Consider the following 20,772-nt stretch of genomic DNA (forward strand, 5'->3'; position numbering starts at 1 on the left):
TTAGCACGTGGTTTCCGCGGGAACCAATGGGGGTGGGCAGTCTCGTCACTCGGCCTTGGTCACCGGCCACCGGGATGGCCCCGAGGAGGGCGCAGTCCGTCCGCCCCAGACCGGGGGCCTGCGGTGCCGGCAGCCGGCAGGCGGGGAGCTCGGGGCGCTGCTTTCCGCGGGGGCCGGGGGCGCGCAGGCCCCGCTGCTCCCGCCTCCGGGATGCTGCAGAACCCCGTCACCTCCACGCCCTTCTCGGTGGATGACATCCTGCGGCTGGAGCGAGAGCAGATCGGCCTCGCGGCCCTGCAGCTCCGCGGGGAGCACTCTCAGTATCTGCGTCTGGTCCCGGACCCGCGCGGGGCGGAGGTTCCCAACCCCGGTAGCCACGGCGACGGAGAGGGATGGCAGGACGGGCCGGAGCCCCCTGGGGATCCCAGTGAGCGGGTCGCAGCCATGGGCGCGGAGCGGGCGGGTGAGTACACCCTCGGGGCTTGGCACCGACGGGGAGGTCAGGAGGGTCGGGATGGGCCCTGACCAGCTGGCCGTGGGCGGACAGGTTCTCCCGGCCTCCCCGGCGACGAGGGCCTGCCTTCTCCCCTTCACTTCAGAGTCCAAAAGGCAGGCCCTGCGCCCCCTCCGATCCCGAAGGGTTCACCTCCCCGAAGGGAAATACGGTCCTGAATCTTAGGGGTTTGCTGTCTCCACAGCGAGTCCTCATAGTCCCACAAACACACCACCCCACTCACAGCCACAGTCCCCGGGACGCCAGCTTCTCTCTGACACCGAAACCGCCGCACCGTCGGCTGTGCAGCTTCCCCTCCCGCTTTCCCTCCCCCGCCCCGCCCCCGGCCTCTCCGCCCGAACCCATCTGCCCAGGAGTAGCCGGCAGAGAGCGGGGCGCTCGGGGAAGAGACTGACAGCTGCGGTCGGTCCCAGGCCGGCCCTCCCCAGGCGCCCCTGCGAGGCGGGACTAGCCCAGTCAACCCTGTGCCCGGTTCCTCCACCCAAAAGTGAGAGAGGTGCTGGCCAAACCAGGTCTGAGTTCCTGGGCGTGAAGGGTCCTGCAGGGTTTGGTGGGGATCCCTGCGGGTGTGCGGGGTCTGGGAGCGCGGTAAGGGCAGCGTGGGTCAGGGCAGCCATCGGTAAGGGCAGCGTGGGTCAGGGCAGCCATGGGTCAGGGCAGCGTGGGTAAGGGCAGCCATCGGTAAGGGCAGCGTGGGTCAGGGCAGCCATGGGTCAGGGCAGCGTGGGTAAGGGCAGCGTGGGTCAGGGCAACGTGGGTCAGAGCAGCGTGGGTAAGAGTAGCTTGAGTTTGAGCGGCTTCAAGAAGCCACTCTGCCGAGTCTCCGCGCAGTTTCAGCTCCCGGGCTCCGAAAGCGCAACTGGTGCGCAGACAGCGAGGCCCAGACCCAGTGTCCCGCGGCAGGAAGGGCAGAGGCGGGCGGGACGCTGTTGCACTGACTCCTGTCACGCGGAAGTCTTGTGCCCGAGGCGCAACATTCCGAGGAAGCAACGCCACCTTCCCTCTCATCCAACCTCTGGCCGGGTCCGCAGCCTCCATGCGGGTCTGGGGGCCCTGAGAGGCGCCTCGTAGGTCGGTCTCCTCTGCTCGCAGTGCCACGGCCCCTCCGTTCCAGGCGCAAACTGGCCCAGTAACTAAAGAGACTATTTCGGAGCTATTCATCCACTTGCAGGCTGCTTTTTTGCCGACCCCAGAGCCGAGAGAACATTAAACTTCGCTCTGTTCGCATAGCAGCCGGCGGTTTTCTGCGGCGAACTCTTAACACGGGATTCCCTCCGCACTGCTCGGCCCACGAGGCGTGCGCTCCGGCTCCAGGGAGAACCGGCCACACTCATCCGGCCACCGCGCTCCCCGCACAGCCCCAGGCACCCGCAGCGCCTTCCTCGCCCTGCAGGAAAGGGACCTCAGGGCGCCCATCCATCCCCAGCTGACCCACCTCGCTTTCACGGACACAGGGCACAGGGCGAGAGAGGTTCCGGACTGGGCCCCGAAGGACCAGGGGAGCTGGGACACCCGGGGTGCCGTGCAAACCCTCGGCCTGCGTGGTCAGTAACTTTCCAAGGGGGTCCTGCTATTTCTGTCCCTGAAGGTCAGTTGTTTTTATTTGGTAACAAAACAAACCCTCGCCAATATTTTCTCTTTGGGAGGAGAGATGTCCTCAGGCTTCTCTGAAGGAAGTTTTCATTTCTGCAGACGGTGAGCACCCAGCAGCCCGCCCGCGGGAGACTGGCCAGCTCGGTTGGTGGGATTTGGAACCCAGTTCCAACCCGCACCAGGTCTCAGGAGGCAGGCCCTGGTCCCTGCTCCAGGAGCTGCCTCTCCTCTGTATCCCTGGTTTCCTCCTGCCTGGGTTTCCACGAAAACTCTGAGTTTCCTCTCCACCCACCTCCCCTTCGGCAAAAACAGCGCTTAAGCCCAGACAGCAGAGAGATGGGAAGGGCAGGGAGGCTGCGTCTAGGCGGCTCCCAGCGCGGCCTCTGCAGCAGCGGAGCTTCGCCCAGTTTCAACGCGCTCAGTTGGCGCCCACTCCGTGTGCCCAGGCCGGGGCGCTGCCCAGGAGGGAGAAGAAGCGGGGCAAAGCCACCCACTTGCCACAGACCCTGCAGGAGAAAGAGGCCGCTTAAAAAAAAAAAAGTCAGATGTGGATCTCAACTTTACACATACCTCCAAGAGAACCTCAGTTTCTCAGCCAACAGTCGAGAGTCGGAAAATAAGTTGTTTTATTTTGTTAATTTGGATAATGGAACCTTGCGTCCAAGAAACATGAGGAGGTCCCCAGTGCCGGTGGAGCACCTGATGACCAAGATGACAGGGGTGTGTGCCAGGGTGGGGTGGAGGTGGCAGGCACCGGAGGCTCCAGTTTGGAGCAGGGTGGACAACCAGATGAGGGGAGCCTCTGGCAGGCATGTCGCCGAGTCTCGGTGTCTCTCCCCCTCCCCCCCTCCCATCCCCTTCCTCTCTCTTTCCACCAAGGCTTGTCCAAAGTCAGCCTATCTCTGATAAGTCCCTTCCTTATTCACTCTCGATTCTTGCAGCAAAGTTCCTCAAACTCAGCCACACTTTAGAATAGAAATCGCAGCAAGCCGCCTTTACCCCGCCCCCGCCCCCACCACCACCACCAACAACAATAAATAAATAAATAGACATTCTAAAAGGAAGTGAAGCTGTCTTAGACAGTCTACCTTTTGGGAAACGGCTGTACACCTGGGACCACAGATTGTCCCCGGGCTACCCGGGGAGAGGGGCGTCCCTTGAAAACCGTGCAAGCATTGCTGGCGTGGGCCTCGGGCTGGCGCTGACGGGGTTCCTTCCTGTGCTTTCAGAGCCCGGCCTCCGCGCGGCCTCGCCCCTCCGCGGCGGGACCCGGCGGCCAGAGCGCGGCGGCGGCGGCAGCGACGGGGCGCGCGGTGCGGGCGCGGAGCAGCCGAGGGCGCGGCAGCGGCGGCGGCCGCGCGTGCTCTTCTCGCAGGCGCAGGTGCTGGCGCTGGAGCGGCGCTTCAAGCAGCAGCGGTACCTGTCGGCGCCGGAGCGCGAGCACCTGGCCAGCGCGCTGCAGCTCACGTCCACGCAGGTCAAGATCTGGTTCCAGAACCGGCGCTACAAGTGCAAGAGGCAGCGCCAGGACAAGTCCCTGGAGCTGGCGGGCCACCCCCTGGCGCCGCGCCGGGTAGCGGTGCCGGTGCTGGTGCGGGACGGCAAGCCCTGCCTGGGCCCCGGCGCGCCCGCCTTCCCGGGTCCCTACGGCGCCGGCGCCGCGCCCTATTCCTGCTACAGCGGCTACGCGGGCGCGCCCTACGTGGCGGGCTACGGCGGGGGCTACGCGGGCGCGCCCCCGGGGCCCGCCCCGCCCGCGCCCCTGGCCGGCGTGGGCCTCGGCGGGGGTGGCCAGAGCAGCAGCGCGCAGGGCCCTCTGCCCGCCACGCTGCAGGGGGTGCCGGCCTGGTGAGGCGCCCGCGCTCAGACACACCCACCCAGGCCGGGCGCTCCGTCCAGCCGTCCGCCAACGGGTCTCAGCAGGAAGATGGGCCGCCGCCCTGGAGGGAAGAGGCCACCCGCATGGCGCTCCCCCCCCCCCCCCCCCCGAGAGAGATCTTGCGACTGTGGATCGCCCCGGGGAGCCTCGGGCTGAAGGCCCTGGGAGCGTTTTTCCCCCTCAGAGACGACAGGACGCGGGCCTTCGCCAGCCGCCGGCGAGCAGCGCTGGGCGGAGGAGGAAAGCAAGGGTGGGAGGCAGTTTCGGGCCGCAGGGCCGAGCTAAGGAAGCTGTCGTCCGGTCTCAAACTTAGGGGGCTGGGAGGTTGCTTGTGCGCTGCAGCCTGGGCATTCGGGGGGCCTGGGTCCTCCAGCGAAGGGCGACAGGTGGGGGAAGAATGAGAAAGAGAGTCGAGTGAGGGAAGGGGAGTGGGGAGCCAGCCAGGAAAAGGAGGATCCAGGGGATCAGGAAGAGGCTCCTGTAGGATTTAAGCCCCTACCCCTCCCCACCACCCCACGCCCAGCTACGCTCTGAGAGATTCGGATTAATTCAGGGAGTGCTCTTTGCTGGGGCCAGGATTGCTCTCTTCGAAGCATCCTCTGACTCTTCCCTCCGTGTCAGTGCATTTCTCTCTTGTATACAGCTCAGCATTTTGAGGAAATACATGAAATAGATTTGTGTTCGCGTGCGTGTAAGCCATTAGCATCTATCCATCTCTCAGTCACCTCTGAACAACTTCGAATTAAAGTAAAAATGAAACCCCCAAGTCCTGAGTCCTCAGTACGTGCAGACCCCCTGGGGACCAAACTGGATTTGGCCCTGGTGCCAGGTGCCCTGAGGTCCCCCTCCACCGCCTCGTCCTCTGCAGGTTTTCTTCCCAAGCAACAGGTTTCCAAGTTCCAGTGGGGAAGGCGGCTCCACTTGGCCTTGAGTCCTAACAGGAGGGGTAGGGAGCCTGAACTTTCGGGGGAAAGTCTGGCTCCCCGGACCCAGCCCTGTCTGAAGTCATGCAAACGAAAGACTAAAAACAAGCTAAATGTGTTCATGGGGACATGTGTCTTTGGCAGGCACTAGTGCGAAAAGCAGGGTTTTTAAAATAACATATTTAGTCAATGAAAACTCTGGTTCTTCATCCCCTGGACCACTAACTTGTCAAAAGTTGAAGTGTATTATTTAATAAATTCTAATGTTTAATTAAAATTCAACGGCCCTGCATTTTCTCATTTCTGAATGTGCCTGGTTATTTCTACTGACCTGGGAAAGAGAGACTGCTGGGTCCCTTGTAAACTATACCTACTTTACATGGCTTACATCTCTTAAAGTTTCTATGTTTAAGCTAAAAAAAAAAAATAATAATTATTCATATTTTTTCTTTACATTTTTTCTCCTTTTTACTTTCTCTCCTTTCAAGATTACATTTTTCCCAAGATTCTAAAATGCTGCATACAGTATTAAGTTTTTTTAAAAAAAAATCTTTTGTTGCTCTTTAGGTAAGACTCTTACCCTAGAAATACAGGTCATGGATCCTACTTGGCACAGAGTAGGAAATTAATACATGCATTCCCTCCACACACCCACCCTTTCTCACATAGTAAGGCAGCACAGAAGTGGTGACCAGACCTGTGATGTTGTGACCAGGCCTCCACACTCCCTCCACCACCATTGCCCACATGGAAAAAAGCAGGGAGGAGGAGCCATGGCTGTGCTCAAGGCTATGAGTGATGGAGAAAGAGGCTTAGTCCAGTCATCAGTAACTCAGTCAACACTGAACATTTCTGCTAGGGACACAAGAGAAAACAAGATTTGGCTGCCGCCCTCAAGGAATCTATTATCTAATTGGATACCAGAGACTGACATGAGAAAGGTATCTAAAAATACTAGGTGGTATATGCTGCCTGTCAAAAAGGACAGACAATAAGCTCTCTAGAAAGAAAGAAAACCTGGGGGAGCTGGGGTGTTCAGAGAAGGTGCTTAGAGGGCGGGAAGAGGGGTAAGCCTGGTGATTAGGGTGGGAATGGCACTATTTCCTAGAGGAGTTCTGGGGAAGGTCTAGCACTTAGGATGGAGAAAAGTTGTTTTTTAAATATATTTTTATTGATTTCAGAGAGGAAGGAGAGGGAGAAAAATCAATGATGAGAGAGAACCACTGACCAGCTGCCTCCTGCACACACACCCCGCCCCCAACTGGGGGTCGAGCGTGCAATCTGGGCATGTGCCCGGAATCGAACCCGCGACCCTTCAGTCCACAGGCACACACTCTATCCACTGAACTGAACAGGCTAGGGCTAAATGGGCACATGCTGCAGCCAGAGTGTATTTTATGGTAATTTGAATACAACTCAAGGCTAACTCTTTTTTTCTTTTTAAATATTTTATTAATTTTTTACAGAGAGGAAGGGAGAGGGATAGAGAGTCAGAAACAAACATCAATGAGAGAGAAACATTGATCAGCTGCCTCCTGCACACTCCCTACTGGGGATGTGCCCGTAACCAAGGTACATGCCCTTGACCGGAATCAAACCTGGGACCCTTGAGTCCGCAGGCTGATGCTCTATCCACTGAGCCAAACTGGCCAGGGCAAGGCTAACTCTTGGGAATTTGTAAATTTAGTTGACTGAAGAGAATGGGTGAGGTTGGGGTTGTTGGTTTTATATATATGTATATAAATACCCATGATCACTTTAAATGTTCCATTGGCCTGCGACATTGTTTCTCTCTCCAGATTACTGTAGCATCCATATTTGATGGTCTAAACAAAACAAAAACAAATAAACCTGTAACAAGCCTTGCCCATGTGCACTCCATGTGGATTTTTCTTGAGGGAAGTTTGAGATTCGCGGGACAAAAGGAAAGAAAAAAGAAGGAAAACTCTCTTCTTCGCGTCTCCCCCCTTTCTGCCTGTCAGGATCACTTTGAAATGCATTCCCTCTCCCCACTCCCAAGCCCACCCCCAGCTGCCCATCTTCCGTCCTGTAATCTCTCCTTTGCACTGAAAGCTGCCCCTTTTTGTGTGTGTCTCATCGACCACAGCTTATCCGAAGCACGGCTTTCACCAGGCTCTGTAAGCCATCAGCCTCTTATCTGCATCGTTCAGTCCCATCACTCCAGTCACCTCTTAATGTTCACAAGTTCCCCAAATGGGAAGTAATTGACCTCTAAACAAAACAAAAAAAGCTCTCAGAGAGATAGCAGAGGTTCCTTTTCTGACTGTCCCAGGGCTAGGGGTCTCACCTAGGCCAGGTGGATAAGTCAATAAAATTGCAGACTTCTTGGCTCCCTGTCCTTCCTCCACCCCCACCCCCACGCCCCAGCCCCGTTAAGCCAGCCCCATCTCGATACCATCTGCAAATCAGATGGAGCACAAGCCCAGCTCTAGGTTTCAGACTTGCCAGAGATTTCTGGTATTTATTTTTTGTAATTTTATCATCGTAATGATGTAACTTTGGGGGGACACACTTAAATCTTTTAAAATTCCATTTGAAAAGTGTTTACAACCCTGGGTTTACACCAGCTCTTTATTATATCAGCCCAGTAGCTTGCCCTTTTTCCTTTTTACAAAACAAGGGAACTCCCAGGCAGAAAAGCCGTGTCCCGGCCTATCTCCTTCCCTTAAAGAGGCCTCTTAAGAGCGATGGAAGGTGGTGAAGGAATACTGAGTTAGGAGCCTGGGACCTCGTTCTAGCCAGGTTCCACTAGTGGCATGCGATGTGACCTTGAGCAAGACTTGTAACCTCCCCGGGTTTCAATTCTTGACTTATAAAATCGAGGAGGTGGATCTCTAGGCTATTATCCTAATTTTTAAAAAATATGTTTTTATTGATTTCAGAGAGAAGAAGGGAGAGGGAAAGAGAGATAGAAACATCAATGATGAGAGAGAATCGTCAATCAGCTGCCCCCCACATGCCTCCCACTTGGGGATCGAGCCCACAGCCCAGGCATGTGCCCTGACCGGAATCCAACTGTGACCTCCTGGTTCATAGACAACCACCGAGCCACACTGGCCAGGCTATTATCCTAATTTTTTGCTGACTCCCTGTTGATTTCAGATGCCTTCATTTTTTAAAAAAATTATTAAATAGATTATATATCCACAGGACTACATTAAACATATGTAAGGTTTAAAGTATAATGGTAAAGTAAACATTCCTGTAACCCCCTCTCAAGGCCAGAAACGGGGGTGCAGCCTCCAGCAGCCCCCTCCCCATGCTCTTCCCAGAATGCAAACCCCTTTTCTCTTCCTTCCACCCAAAAGATACCAGCTATTCCGACTTCTGAAATAGTCATTTATAGGCTTCTTTTCATGAATTTACTCCCTTGAACACATCCTCCAATGATATGGTCTAACTTTGCCTGATGGTGAATGTTACATAAATAGAATCTTACCGCATGTATTCCTTCATAACTTGCTTCTTTTATTACGTTTTGTGAGATTTACCCACGTGGTTGTGTGGGGCGTTAGTTTGCTTGTTTTCATTGCTACATTGAAATTGCACCCATTGAAGGCACGGGCCTCGGCGTATTTACTGAAAATGCAGGCAGTTTCCAGTGGGACTGTAACAGAGGAGGCTGCTGGCGGTACCTTTCCCATAGGTACCCTGTGTTCTCTGGCTGCGTTTGTCCTGGTCTCCATGAACCGACTTCCAGGAAGGCTCCCTCCTCGGACAGATTTCCATTTATGTAACTCATATCCTTACACTGGTAAACCCTTTGAACTTTTGTCTGATTTCATGCATACTCACCACCTCCACCTGGGGCAGAGTATATTACTGTCCCCATTCCCAGAGAAAGAGTCCAAGTGCCAGAAAGGTGAGTCACACTGTGAGTCAGTGACAGACGGGGACTAGACCCCAGACCTTCCGCCCCTCCGGCCATGGGTTACTTCCATTGAATACTCAACAGAAAGTTCAAGTCCTCACACAAATCAGGTGAATCTTGAGTGGCACCATTGTCTTTATTTTTTGAGGGAAACATTGCCTAAGAGAGAAGGGTGGGAACCTTTTGGAAAGCATTAAGAAGGGATAAATAGGAAGCAAGATGCCAGAGAGGGTGCGGGGAGGATGGGAGAGCTACAACAGCACCTTCAGACATTGGGGGCAGGCAGCATTTTTAAAGACTCAGGCTTTTGCGTCCCTCTCACCCTTTTTTGTCTACATTTTCCTCTGCACTTTGAACCCCCAGAGACCCGGATTCATGCATGCCTTCAGCTGGCCCTGTCCTGAGAGCAGGAGAATTCAGCCCTGAGCTGTTTGTCCTCCGGAGTTCACCTCCCCCAACCCCGGAGAGAGCTTCGTGGGAAGTCTCTGTGCTTCCTCCCTGACTCTGTTTAGACTCCAGCAAGTCCCCCCACCCTCAGCCCAGGAGCAAGATGTGATCTTAGTGACACAGTCCAGATTCCACTCTAAGAAAAGCAGATATGCCCAGCAGCCTGGCAGCAAGCCTCAGAGTGCTTTCTCACTGAGTCCCTGTGGGGCCGTCCTTAGAAGCTGGTCTCAGTCAAACCCAATTTTTCCCCATCCATGCCTCAATGACTGCTGCTTCCTCCTGTCACCAGCCCAGCGTAATTGCCTGAAACCCTAGGACCCACATAGTTGGAATCCAAACTTCGGACTTGAGTGGGTCAAAGATGAACTTTTTCCTGTGATGGCTCCTGTCTCTGGCCCCCTGGCTCCTCCCTGGACATTCTCTATGAGTCAGGTCCCCCAGGACCTGCTCCTGTTCCATCTTGGACATCCCCATCATAATGCCTTCACTCTCTGTGTCTTTTGGCCTTTCTTAACAGCCAGCCCCATGTCTGTCTCCGACCCCAGTGTGTTGCCAGTACACCGTGCCTGCCATGGAGCAGGAGTGCAATACCACTTGTTGACTGACCTAATGAGTGGGCGGTTGCATGGAAGGAAACCTCAAAGTGTGCCTCAAAGACCCCGAGGCTTCCACCTGGCTCCTTGGTAGTCAGAATCCTGGGGGGGCGGCGGAGGGGGGAGAGAAGTCCTCTTATGTGTGGATAGGGATCTGGCTTCTGGCAGGGTCATCTGAGCCCTGCGGATAGCAGGGACGCCAAGAATTCCTGTCAGCCAGTGGTTATGCCATGGTGTTCTTCCAGCCATTCTCCTGCAAGTCAGCTTACCTTGCTGACTGGCTATTTGGAGCCAGAACTCGCCCGTGTGGCGGCTACTTGTCTTTTAGTGGTTTTGGCACCCCACGGTTCTCCCTTATCGTTCCACAGACCAGTGTTTTGTTCTCCAAGAATAGTTCCGCTGTAGACAGGCTGTTGTAGTAATTATCTTAGTAAATATGATGTCAAGAATTAAGAAAAGGCTGTAAGACTTTAAGATAATATAGTCTGTTGTAATTTATTGCCTTCACCCGTGTATATCGCAAAGCTGCAAATATAGCTACTCTCATTTTCACAAAGCATCCTTGCTAAAATTCCGTATTTTATTATTTTTGCCGAATTATACGTCTTGAATCAGATGCATCTTCTCCATGGAATCATTGCTTCATTGAGTGATAACTGCTGTTTTGGTATATATAAATTTTGAGATAAAGTGATCTAAAAGAGGTCTGGCCCAGCCAACGTGGCTCAATGGTTGAGCATTGACCTATGAACCAGGAGTTCCATTCCTGGTCAGGGCACATGCCTGCTTTTGGGCTCCATGCCCAGTAGGGGGCATGCAGGAGCAGCTGATTGATAATTCTCTCTCATCACTGAGGTTTCTATCTCTCTCGCCATCACTCTTCCTCTCTGAAATCAAGAAAAATATATTTTTAAAAAACAAACAAAAGAGGTCTTACTTTGTAAAGATGGCCTGTGTTGCATGTTGTTTGTGAATTATCGTTCAGATGAAAGAATATAAGTATTTACTCGAACCTCTTTCCAGTCATAGTTTTTGGAAATATGGGTGACTCAAGTAAAGGGTCAGTTGAACAGTAATCTTTCCATTCTGGCTTCTTTGTTTGTCCCATCAATATAATTAAACCAAAAACTTCTTTATACCCATATAAGTAATGTCTGTCCATGGTTAAATTTTAGCAGAGGTTTTTTTGTGGTATTTTTCCATTTGGTGATGGTATAAATTGGTTTGAGAAGTAATGAGATAAAAAAAATACTTATCAAAATATAAATTTGTTATTTCACTTCTACTTTGCGGGTTTTCAAATTGAACAGTCATTCCTGAAATATTTGTATAATCCTCCAAGGCTGGTAAAATATCTTTTTCTGCCCATTCTTCTTCAGAATCATTTCCCCTGTCGTATACTATCACATTTTTCTTTTGCCTTCATGAGGACCTAATGTCAGACTCAAAACTATCTTCCAACAAAGTACTCTCTTCCAGCTGACTTAACAAAGTCACTCAGCCAACCAAAGTGTCTGCACATAATTCGCTCAAATGTTCTGCCACAATATGTCTTTAAAAAAATTTTTTTTTACCATAATAAAAGATAGGTGGAACAAATTAGATGTCTCTGGAAATACTGACTGACAAATTGAGGAAAAGACACGAGTTAACTCATGACTGGTCAGCAACGTTCGAACATGGAAACACGAGTATACTGTGACCGGTCAGCAAGGTGTTCACTTTAATCAGCAAGTATTGAGGAGCATTACATTGATCACTGTGGGAGAATATAAGACCAGTATTATTTTAAAAAATATTTATGGAATCAGAATGACACAGCATGCATAAGATTAAGTCCTTGTCTTCAAGAAAGGCACAACAAACAACTGTATAGCCAAATATACTACAAGAAAAACTATAAAAGGTGCATTGTAAACATAAAAAATCACTCATTCGGTTCATTGAACATTCAGTTCACTTCACTCTCTTCCCTCCCCTTCCTGCCCTAGTTTAGTTAAGTTCAGACATCACCTCTCGCTTGAGCTCATGCAACTGCCTTCTAATGTCCCCTGACTTCACTCCCTTCTCTCCAGGCCATTTCTCATCTGCTAAACACACACACACACACACACACACACACACACACACACACACAACCTATATCTATTCCTTGAGGGAGACACTTTCAAAACACACTCCACATTCTTTAACCTGACACACGAGAGCCTCCAGAACTTGACTTTTACCCACATTTCCAGCCTATTTCCTGCTGGGCTCTTTCCACGTGCCTTCTGCTGTCGTTGGCCAGCTATGACGGTGTTCCTGAGCCTGCCAGGCATGGCTCCCATCCAGTCCCTGAGACCCAGCTCAAAGCTGCCTCCTGGAGGAAGTCTTCCCTGAGATGTGGTGTCAGGGCCTCTGGCCAGGATGCTTTGGGCTCTCACAGCTCATGGTTTGTTCCTGTTTGGCACATGTTTCACATTGTAGTTGGTCATTTCTTTAATTGCTCCTCAATAAGAGCACAAGCCTCTCGGTTGAAGAAATGCATTTTATCCAATTTTCTTTGCATTTTATCCAATTTATACTTTATAAATTGATATTAAAGTATAATATATATACAAAAAGTGCATGAAGAGTTCATGTAGGCAAATTAAATTTTACAAAGCGAATTTCTCTTGTATTCAGCACCCAAATCATGAAACAGAACGTTAACATCCCCCACCCCCGCTCTCTTGTACCCTCTTGCTGTCACCTATCCCTAAGGAAACTACTAACACCATAGATTACTTTAGCCAGTTTTTGAACTTCATCTAAATGGAGTCCTGTGGTGTATACTCCTTTGCTGGTTTCCCTCCCTCGGCATTATGTTCACAGGTGTGTTCATGTCATGCAGTCGCTGCAGTTTGTTCCTTCCTCTTTACCGTTCAGCTTCCGAGGTGTGACTGTGCCACGGGGGGTTGCCTCTCCACCCCGCATGGACTCTGGGCTGCTTCCACTTGGAGACTATTATAATTCGTGCTGCCATGAACATTCTGGCGTATGTCCTTCTTTTGGTGACTATGTGAGCACATTTCTGTTGGGTGTATCCTAGATGTGGAAATTCTGGGCCGTGAGGTATGCATATGGCCAGGGTTAGATCCTACTATTGATCCAGAGTAGCTGCGTTAGCTTACATCTCCGCCAAGAAGGTCTGGAAGCTCTGGCTCCTCGTCTTCTCACCACTCCTCATCGACATCTTACCCCCACCCCCCCAATCCTTGTCCCCGCACAGCAAGGCAGGCAGGCGCGGAGCACTCCGTGAGTCCGTAATAATAAAAGTGTAATATGCTAATTAGACGGGACAGCTGAACAGCCTTATGGATGTCCTCCTGGACCACCTTCCGGATGAAGCTGGGGCTGTGAGGGCCGAGCCCCTTGCATGAATTTCGTGCACCGGGCCTCTAGTATTAATATAATGGTCTAGTTGAGTGGAACCATTGGAGGAGCAATGGGGAACAAGTGTGAAGAAGTGACTAGTCAGTGGGTAGAGAAAAATAATGTACATTTATTAAACCCACATTAAGTGCTTGGAGCTTGACTTGTATTATATCATTTAATCACCTTAATCACTTCCCAAATTCTAGAGTCCAAGGAGTCCAACAAGCTCCAAAATAGGGAACTGAGACTCAGAGAGATTAAGAAACATAAAAAAAAAAACCACAAAAATCTTAAATGTAAGTTGTGAAATCATAAAAATCCTAGAAGAAAATGTAGGCAACAAAATATCAGACTTCTCACGTGGCACAATTTTCACTGATACATCCCTAGGGCAAGAGAAACAAAGGAAAAGGTAAACAAATGGGACTACATAAAAATAAAGAGCTTCTGCACAGCAAAAGAAACATGCATCAAAATGCAAAGGGAGCCCACTGTATGGGAGAACATATTTGCCAATGAGACATCTGATAAGGGGTTCATTTCCAAAATATATAAAGTACTATACAATTCAACAAAAGGAAGACAAACAATCCAATTAAAAAATGGTTAGAGGATCTAAATAGACACTTCTCCAAAGAGAATATACAAATGGCCAAGAGATATATGGGAAAATTGCTCAGTCTCTAATCAGAGAGATGCAAATTAAAATGACAATGAGGTATCACCTCACACCTGTCAGAATGGCTACCATAAACAAATCAACAAATGACAAGTGCTGGCAAGGATGTGGAGAACCATAATACACTGCTGGTGGGAATGCAGACTGGTGCAGCCATTATGGAAAACAATACGAAGTTTCCTCAAATAATTAAATATGGAACTGCCATTTGGCCCAGTGATCCTACTAGGAATTTATCCTAAGAAACCTGAAACAACAATCAGAAAGAAAATGTGCACCCCTTTGTTCATAGCAGCACAATTTACAATAGCTATGATCTGGAAACAGCCCAAGTGCACATCAGTAGATGTGAGGATAAAAAAGCAGAAGCTTTTTATTTTGATGTAGTCCCACTTATTTACTTTTTCCTTTGTTTCTCTTACCCTAGTCATTGGATCAGTGAAAATTATGCCACATTTACACGTTGGAATACCGTCTATATATATTAAAGGCTAAGATGCTAGGTGCCCTACCGTACGACTGGTTGCTATGATACACACTGACCATCAGGGGGCAGACACTCAACACAGGAGCTGCTGTGACGCCCACTGGCCATTTACAGAGAAATGGCACCATGGACCTGGCTCCAACAAAGCAACACTTGGCTTCCCCCAAGTGGGACAAAGACCCCGCAACCACCCTAGAGTGACAGCCCACCAAATTGCAGCCAACGCTGCTGAGACTCTATGGTGCAAAATTTGGCCCACAGCCCAGCCCAGCCTGGAAACAGTGTCTGTGGGTGCTGGGTAATGATGTCACGTAGCAACGCCCGGCTTCCTCTCCCTAGTGACAGACCATCTATATATATAAAAGGCTAATATGCTAAGTGTCCAACTGTCCAACCAGTTGCTATGATGGGCACTGACCACAAGGGGGCAGTCGCTCAATGCAGGAGCTGACTAGCTGCAGTGACTTGGCAGCAGCGGTTCTCGGGTGACGCACCCTGAAACCAGAGAGGAGGGAGCCCGATTCCTTGCAGGGCAGTGCTATTCCACCTTTGGCCATGGGCTATGTTGTTGCTGGGGCACTGTCAGCCCCGAATCTGGTTTACTGCATATTTGCATTTGTGTTCCACACCCTGTATGACAGCAACTTTGCAGAGCTCCCTCTCGCACTCTAGGACCCCTCGGGGGATGTCAGAGGGCCAGTTTCAGCCTGATCCCAGCAGGCCAGGCTGAGGGACCCCACCTGCTGGAGGGACCCCGCTTATTCTGCAGATGCTGGGGAGGGACTGTAGAAGGTTGGCTCTTGGGCATGTCCAGAACATCTTGCCCAGTCCTGCCCCACCGGCCACATTCTAATTAATTTCCTTTGAATGTGCATGAATCTGTGCACCAGGTCACTAGTGTATCTATAAAAAAATGGGTCTCTTACCCTTTGAAACAACATGGAGGGACCTGGAGCATATTATGCTAAGTGAAATAAGCCAGTCAGAGAAAGACAAATATAGCATGATCTCACTTATATGTGGAATCTAACGAACAAAAGAAACTGACAAACAAAATAGATCCATGAAAGTATGCAACAGGATGACAGTTTTCAAAAGGAAAGGGGGTGAGACTTAATAGGTTAACCAAAGAACTTATATGCATATATGAATAACCCATTGTCACAGACAATAGTGTGGTGAAGGCTTAGGAAGGGGGTGGGAGGAGGAAGGAGGGGGTCAATGGGAGGAAAAAACAGGGACATTTGTAATACTTTCAAGGATAAGTTTTTTAAAAAAAGAAACTTATCCAAAATCACCACCACTAAAAACAGAAGTAGGCATTGAGCCTCCAAATTTCATTGACTTTCCATTATACTCTACTAAAGGCCCAATGCATGAAATTCGTGCAAGGGGCTTGGCCCTTGCAGCCCCAACTTCATCAGGAAAGTCTTCCGGAAGGATGTCCAGGAGGTCGTTCGGCTGTTTGGTCTAATTAGCATATTAGCTCTTTATTCTATAGGATTATATAGGCTTGCCATTTCATACACACTATACAGACTGCTGTTTAACCACCTAAACATACAGCTACATTTGCTCATGATTGAGCATCCAGCAGGTGCTCTCTGACTGATGTGCTGTCTTGATCCTAATATTTCCATCCAACCTCAGAGCACCTTCAGATGTTTGAGATGTACGGTATCACAGAGATTCCCATGGGGCCTGCTATCCATCAGTACGCAGAATCAGTCCTTTAAACATGTTGCCTGTATTACCTGTAACCCTGGAACATTTGTGTCAGAGATAATGGCACAGCCATTTCTTGCACAACTTAAACTGCCAACCAGTGGGCACCACTGCCTTCAGTTTCTCGCTATGAGGAAAAGAGGAATTCTCCAAATTCTTTGGGACTCCCACAAAGCCTTTGCTTGAGGCTCTGAGCAATGTTTTGGGGTTCTTTTCCAGGTGAAGTCCTTTGCCTTCCTGTTTGGATAGTGACAGTTGGGAGTGGACAGAAGAGAATCAATACATTAAGGCCTCCCTAGACCCAGGGAGGTTGGCCATGGTTTCTGTGTGACAAATATTAATGGTAACACTAGTGATGCTGGTGGCTAAAGATGCAAGGGGTGCTTTCCAATGCACCATGTCCTCCACAAATGCCATCTCATTTAATTGCCATGTGTGAAAGCATTATCTTCACACAGACGAAGAAAAGAGGGATAGTGAGGGACTTATCCAAAGTCACACAGCTTGTAAGTTAGAGTCTGGATATAAGTCCACTGGCCCTGTTTACAAATCCTCTGTCCTGCTTTGAACTTGTATATCTAAACTATAACTGTGTGTAGAATACCAACCCTGAAGGGCTGTAAAGCAAACATTGCTAGTGAATTAGCCTGCCACCCTGCGCTCCCTTACACCTCTTCCCAGGCTCTGGCTCAAACACCCTGAAGGAAGGAAAGTGATCTAATCTGATCAGTTCATTCACATGGAACTCTTCTAAACTCAGAGCAGTTCCTGACTTGAGGACTACTTTGAGAATTGTTGTAGCTGAATCCACTGGACTCTGGCTTAGTCCCTCAATGGAAGCGAGTTATTTCATCTCTCCCGGCTTCACCTTCACCTTGGGTAAAATGGAGCTAGTTAAACCAGTGGTTATCTGTGACTCTCTGGGTTGTAAGTGGCAGGAACCCACCTCACACCAGCACCAGCAAAAAATTCAAGGCGCACACAGCTGCACGGCAGACAAGCCGAAGGGGAAGCTGGCCGGAACCAAGGCTCATCCAGCATCTCCCCACCCACCTCTCAGCTCTGCTTCACTATCTTCACTCCCTCGAGCTGCTGAAACCACGTCCGTAGCAGCTCAGAAGCGTGTCCTTCCAGCTTCAAAACCAGAGCGGAGCCCAGCCAGCAAGGCTCAGTGGTTGCGTCTCAACCTATGAACCAGGAGGTCACAGTTCGATTCCTGGTCAGGGCATGTGATGGGTTGCAGGCTCGATTCCCAGTAGGGGGCATACAGGAGGCAGCCGATCATTGATTCTCTCTCATCATTGGTGTTTCTCTCTCCCTCTTCCTTCCTCTCTGAAATCAATAAAAATATATATTTTTTCAAAACAGAGAGGAAGTAGTATTCTCCTGCCAACTCCAGCTAATCAGTGTCCTCGTGGACTATGGGGCTTCTAACCTGCCATCCTCTGATGGAATCCCACTAGTCCGGGCCCTTTAAGAGCAGCATCTCTTATCCTTGGGTGAAGAAATGAGGCAATGCAACTCTTGGGCCTTTGTACCCTCCTACTTGATAGAGTAATACCTTCCTGACCCACAGAGCAGGGCCAAGGATGGGGTGCGCTTGTAGGCTTGCTCCCGGGCTGCAAGCAGGAGCCATTGGGCAGTGACACAGAGGGGCTGTAAGAGAAACAGTTACACGGCTCCACCCAGGAAGATGACAATTGTCAGAGGTGGCTGTGCACAAACACCAGTCCGTAACTACCGGTCTCAGCATGCACACATACCCACTGCTCCTGGGGCCCTTAGAGGCTCTCAGCCTGCAGCTGTCCTCTGCCGACTGCCGTGGCCTCTGTTTTGACCTGACCATCCTTCTGTGCACAAGTGGTAGGCAGGGAATGCTCATACCAGGACTCACACCAGTCACGGAGGCTCTGCTCCTGGGATGCCTGCTTCTCTTCTCCCTCAACCCAGTCCCCAGAGTGAAGGCGCAGAACCCCAACCAGCAGGCCACTGTGTGCCCAGAGGTGGTGTATCCAGAGCCCATCCAATGACGCTACCCTGGTGGAAACTGGCTTCCACACGTTCCTTGCTCCTCAAGCACTCTCGGCTTCGAGGTCGGATGGTGGAACTGTTCCCAAAGTGTGGCGAAAGGCCTGGCCTGCTGCCTCCCGCCTCCGTCCTGGCGGGGAAAGTAGCATGGCCCACTGGGGCATCGGGGACAATGTTGGCTGGGGCTCTCCTTGGCCTGGACACTGACCTGAGCACTTCATATACACAGTCACAGTGACCAGCTGTCGTCACTCCCTCTTATCAGAGGAGGTAACTTAGGCCAGGGGAGGCCAAGAACATGTACCTTCACCCTGAAAGTGGCACCTTGAAACTTGACCTCTTGGAGCCCAAAGCCCACCCTGTAGCCCCCACACCAGCTTTTCCTTTGCAATATCTCCTGCACAGAGAGGGCTCACCCTGCTTGCCTCACTCTGGCAGTCCTGGGTCGACCTTGGCACTAGGATCCTGATCCCTTCTGTGTCGTCTGCCATCCTTTCCACCAGCACTGTCTTTCCACAGCACAAATTTGACCCTCTCACTTCTTTCTGCTTGAAACTCTCCAAGCCTCCAAGTGGCCTGCTGTGTATAAACTCAGTGTGGCTGTTGAGGCTGCTTCCCTTCCTCTTTCTCTCCACCTACTCCAACCCGCCCTCCCCATCGGTCCAGTCTTCTTTAAGGGCCCACCTCCTCCATGAAGACTTCCATCCTGAATCTGTCAAGTCTTTGAAAGTGAGTTGAAAAGGTCCCTTATCTAGTGGTTTTCAAACCAGTTTCTGAAACACAGTGAGGGTTTGCAGGACAACAGTGCGACAAGTACTAGTAAATGAATGGTGGGTGTGTGCAGGGGAGGGTCCCTAGCTCCTTGCACCTTCCACGCAGGGAGATGAAGTCATCATCCTTTCCTTGCTCCGCAGATGCAGATTTGTGTTCCTGTCTTGGATTTGTCCAGGTAGAATTTTATCCTGCTGCTAACATACCAATATATAATTATCTATACTAATAAAAGGGTAATATGCTAATTAGACCAGACATCTTCAGGACATCCATCCAGACGTCCTTCCAGACAAAGCCACGGTGGCGGGGACCGAGGCAGAGGTGGTTAGGGGTGACCAGGCTGGCAGGGGAGGGCCTTTAGGGGTGATCAGGCCATCAGGCAGAGAGGTTAGAGGCAATCAGGCAGGCAGGGGAGCTCTTAGGGGCATCACGCAGGCAAGCAGGCAGAATGGTTAGGGGTGATCAGGCAGGCAGGCAGGTGAGTGGTTATGAGCCAGTGGTCCTGGATTGGGAGAGGGATATCTGACTGCCGAATTAGGCCCAATCCCACAGTCAAACATCCCCCAAGGGGTCCTGGATTGGAGAGGTTGCAGGCCGGGCTAAGTGACCCCCCCCTCCTGTGCACGAATTCTGTGCACCAGGCCTCTAGTCAACACTAATAAAAGAGAAAAATGGTAATTGGCGTACGAGCTACCCTTTTCATTGGCTAATCAGGGCTATATGCAAATTAACTGCCAACTAAGATTGGCAGTTAACTGCCAACAAGATGGCGGCTAATTTGCATATGTAGGCACAATGCAGGGAGGCGAAAGGGAAAGCAGGAAGAAGCCCCCTGCCACTGACAGTGATCGGAAACCCAGGGGGGAGCTAAGAGCTGGGGGGCAGGGCAAAGGCGGCCCTGGGGCCGCCTTTGCCCTGCCCCCCAGCCATGATAGGAGAATCAGGTGCCTTTTCCGCCCTGGCCAGTGATAGCAGGAAGTAGGGGTGGAGCCAGCGATGGGAGCTGGGCACGGTCGAAGCTGGCAGTCCCAGGAGCTAGGGGTCCCTTGCCTGGGCCTACAGCGAAGCCCACGATCGCGGGGCCGCTGCAGCTGCGGGTCCCCGCTGCCCGGGCCGGACGCCTAGGCCAGAGGCGTCAGGCCTGGGCAAGGGGCCAATCCTGCGATTGGAGGGTGATGGGGGTCAACGCCTGAGGGCTCCCAGTATGTGAGAGGGGGCAGGCTGGGCTGAGGGACACTCCCCCCCCCCCACACACACACCCAGTGCACGAATTTCGTGCATCGGGCCCCTAGTATATTATAATAACATAACAATAACAGTATAATCCAGGCCGCCCTTCTAGTGTTACAGCTGGGAATCCCTACAGGCCTTGCTGTTCTCTACGATTTGACACTTAGGGCGGATGACCCCCTGCAAGTTTACTTTTCTTTCCCTGGAGATGCCTGTCTCCTCAACTACAATATGAACTCCTCACAGGCCAGGACCAGGTCGTATATTGGATATCTCCGAGACGAACAAAGTTTAAGAAATGTCTGCTTGTTGTGACTATTTATTATCTGCTGAAGGTATTTCCCTAAAGACATAAAACAAAGCAGATACAAATAAAGCCCCACCCAGTCCCTCCCTTCTCCCTCCATCCCCAGAGGTAACCACTCCCCCAGATAGTGTATATCATTTCTCTACATTTTAACGTTTCTAAAAATATGTTTTTATTGATTTCAGAGAGGAAGGGAGAGAGACAGAGAGAAACATCAATGATGAGAGAATCACTGATCGGCTGCCTCTTGCACGTCCCCTACTGGGGATCCAGCCTGCAACCCGGGCATGTGCTCTGACTAG

At 51.0% G+C, this 20,772-nt stretch overlaps 1 protein-coding gene across 1 annotated transcript; it reads left to right on the forward strand.

Moving 5' to 3' along the window:
• The first annotated feature begins 210 nt into the window (after window positions 1-210).
• Window positions 211-3,959, forward strand: NKX2-6 (NK2 homeobox 6). The gene is made up of 3 exons (XM_059695132.1): window positions 211-467; window positions 1,399-1,403; window positions 3,337-3,959. The coding sequence occupies exons 1-3, from the start codon at window positions 211-213 to the stop codon at window positions 3,957-3,959; spliced, it is 885 nt and encodes a 294-aa protein (XP_059551115.1).
• Window positions 3,960-20,772: the final 16,813 nt, after the last annotated feature.

The sequence above is a fragment of the Myotis daubentonii genome, chromosome 5 (genome assembly GCF_963259705.1).
Source record: "Myotis daubentonii chromosome 5, mMyoDau2.1, whole genome shotgun sequence".
Classification (NCBI taxonomy): Eukaryota; Metazoa; Chordata; class Mammalia; order Chiroptera; family Vespertilionidae; genus Myotis; species Myotis daubentonii.